Source organism: Crocuta crocuta, unplaced genomic scaffold, assembly GCF_008692635.1.
Source record: "Crocuta crocuta isolate KB4526 unplaced genomic scaffold, BGI_CrCroc_1.0 scaffold466, whole genome shotgun sequence".
Taxonomy (NCBI): Eukaryota; Metazoa; Chordata; class Mammalia; order Carnivora; family Hyaenidae; genus Crocuta; species Crocuta crocuta.
Genome location: NW_027529672.1, coordinates 8,250,450 through 8,253,529, shown reverse-complemented (window position 1 = coordinate 8,253,529; position 3,080 = coordinate 8,250,450). Strand labels below are relative to the sequence as shown.

Here is a 3,080-nt window from a genome sequence, read left to right as displayed (position 1 = left end):
CGAGCCCCGCGTTGGGCTCTGTGCTGACTGCCAGCTCAGAGCCTGGCGCCTGTTTCAGTCTGTGACTCCCTCTCTCTCTGACGCTCCCCTGCTCACGCTGTCTCTCTCTCTCTCTCTCTCTCCTAGAAATAAAAAAAAAATAAAGTATTTTTTCATTTCTTCTAGATCTTCTAATTTGTCTGTATGTGCCAGGCTGCAGGCTTCTCTTAGAATCCCCTCTGTCTCTCCCAGGTGGGTATGGCCCTGCTTCCGCACGAGCAGGGGAGGGTCAGAGAGGGAGACGCAGAATCCGAAGCGGCTCCAGGCTCCGAGCCGTCAGCACAGAGCCCGACGCGGGGCTCGAACCCACGAACCGTGAGATCATGGCCTGAACTGAAGTCAGATGCTTGACTGACTGAGCCCCCCAGGCGCCCCTCATATCTGATTTTGTTATTTGTGTCTTTTTGCTTTTTTTCTTTGTTAGTCTTGCTAAAGTTCTGTCGGTTTTCTTGATCTTTTCAAAGGGCTTTGGGTTTCATCAATTTCCTCTATTATCTTACTATGCTCTCGTTTATCTTTTCTATAATCTTTATTATTGGCCTCCTTCTGCAGGCTTTGGGTTTAGCTTATTTCTTTTCTAGTTCCTTAAGGTATAAAGTTAGGTTGTTGGTTTGAGATTCCCCTTCTTTTCCAGTGTAGGTATTACATCTATAAACTTCCCTCTGATCACTGTCAGCACAAAGCCAGACGTGGGGCTCAAATCCATGTGAGATCATGACCTGCAGTGAAGTCGGAAGCTTAACCAACTGAGCCACCCAGGCGCCCCTATGGTCTTTTCTAATGTGCTTTCAATCCCATTGGTTTCAAGCTCTAGAACTGATGTGAAGCCGCCACGTCATTAAAAAGGCTGCAGACTGTGTGCGGAGCCCCGGTCTGTGTTCTCAGTGTGCTGGGGAGCCTTTTCTTATGGGTGAAATGTGACTTCACTTCCTGTGGCTTAGTAGTTCAGAAATTAGCTTCAATTTCTACATTTAGATGCTGAGGCAAATGAAAATCAAGACGGTGAAAGAATAAATTGCAACTTGGCAATAGACGTGTGGTTTCTTTGTTTTTACCTTAGGGAAGAGGGAAAGCCCTGCTTCTGCACCAGTGGCCCACAGCGGACTTCCAGAACGGAGGGGCTCCTGAAGGCCACTTTCTCCCAGGTTTGTCGATCCGAGATACAGCCGCAGCACAGGGAACGGGAGGCGCCCTAAGGTACCTCTGGCTTCGTCACCACGGGAGCGGGTCATGTGTGACGGGCACGCCGTGCTTTCCGCGAGCGACTTCCTGTGCACACGGGGAAGGCGAAGCCCGGGAGGCCCCCTTGTCCGGCCCCTGGTTTGGAGCTGGGCTCTCGGCGGCTGGTGGCTGTCTCTGTGGTGGCTGCCCGGGGGCTTGGCCTCTGGGTTCCTCTGGCAGATAAATCGTGTTCGTGTACTTCCAGAGCCAGCGTGGACAGGAACTCCTGAAAAAGGAAAGCAAAACACAAACTGAACTTAGAGCAGTAAAACCATATTTAAGAATTCATGTTTAAAGAAAGAAGATGATTATCTGCTCAAAATAATCATTCCTGTTACTGCAAGGATCTCGGTGTCTATTAGGGGTGTAAATGCCGTGGGTTAGGGCAGCGGGCCCCCCTCCCCGAGTACTGCAGATCTCTTGGGAGAGATAAAGTTGATTATTTATTTATNGGGGGGCTCTGCAAGTCCAGTCCACGCTGAACTCCACATATCAGAATGAAGATCGAGTAGGTTAGTTCAGCAGTACTAAGGAAGTCCAATTGTAGAGGAAAGATCAGAAAGTACAGTTGAGCACACTACGTGTTTTGTGAGAGGATTGCTTCTTAAACTTCAAGGTGAGCAAAGAGTCACACCTTCAAATATACAAAAATTTAAATAGTGAGAATACTGAGAAATACAGAAAAATAAGAAGTAAGCACTGGGAGAATATTTTCACCGAATGTGGGAGCTCAGTGAGTAACTTGGTGGCACACAGTCGTGTTAGTCAGGATGGCCGGGCTGCCAGTCACGCCAGCGCCCAGAGGCTCAGCTCCACCCAGCAGTGGCCTCCCTGGGGGGGCCGCCATCCTGACTCCATCCAGGGCCTGCGGGGCAGGGGTGGACAGGAGGGGCCCCAGCGCACAGGCCCCAGACGACAGGGAGTGTTTGGCGGGAAGGGACGGATGGGAAGAGCAGTAGACGGTCCAAAGCCGTGACCGTGACGGTGCATCAGCGAGGATACTGCTCTTCGGCACGGATCAAAGAAATGCAGAGCCAAGGGCAGTAGCCTGAGCTGGTCGGGCTGAAACGACAGGCAGTCCTCGCTGCCCCAGTGTGAGGCCCCCGAGTTGTCCGGGGCTGACGGGCTTGGCTGGTCACGTGCCTGCACCTACCGGCTGCTGGGCGAGGACACAGGGACCCCTGTGTCCCGAGATCCCAACACTGGCGCTGTAGAGGCCACACGGGTCCCAGGCAGTGTGTGCTGGCGCTGGCGGCGTGGCCGTGTGCGTGGCAGGATCCACGGGCGCTCTCCCACCTGCTCCAGCATCCAAACGGCAAGAAAAGCTACATGGTCGACGATGTAAAATAGAGCTGCCCTATCGTCCTGTACCCGAGACGGGCCTCTGCTTACGTGGGACAATGGGGCGCTGAGGCTGGGCAGTGCCACGGTGACAGGTCAGCAGGGCGGTGTGGTCTCCGCCCGTCAGCACGGCGCCGCCTGCGGGGCCCACGCCCAGCAGTGCGGATGAGGGCTTTCGGGAGGGGATTCTTCTTCCCTCATGAGTTAGGAANAGGTGAGCCAGGAGGAGGAAGGGGAACAGTGGGGCTGTGGGCACGGTGAGCCCCCCTGAGCCTCTTCTGTGTGGCTGGCCCGGGGCGACCGGAGCTGCCCCTTCCCGGAGCCCTGGCACGTCTCCTGCCGCAGGTGCCGAGGACGAGCTGACGCTGCGCGCCGCGCTCTACGGCCTCCTCTTCCACTGCCACGCGGACTGCGGCGACTGGGAGGGCGGCCTCAGGGTTCTGGACGAGGCCGTGCAGGTGCTGCCCCGGACGGCGCAC

General features: G+C 55.0%; 1 protein-coding gene across 1 annotated transcript in view; it reads left to right on the top strand.

The window, feature by feature from the left end:
• CFAP46 (cilia and flagella associated protein 46) overlaps positions 1-3,080 on the top strand; it is a 111,596-nt gene that overhangs the window by 63,770 nt on the left and 44,746 nt on the right. The window contains exons 36-37 of the mRNA XM_077762922.1: positions 1,100-1,184; positions 2,947-3,080. The exon at positions 2,947-3,080 is cut by the window's right edge and continues 4 nt beyond it. Of these exons, the coding sequence (XP_077619048.1) occupies positions 1,100-1,184; positions 2,947-3,080 (219 nt within the window). The remainder of the gene's footprint in view (positions 1-1,099; positions 1,185-2,946) is intronic.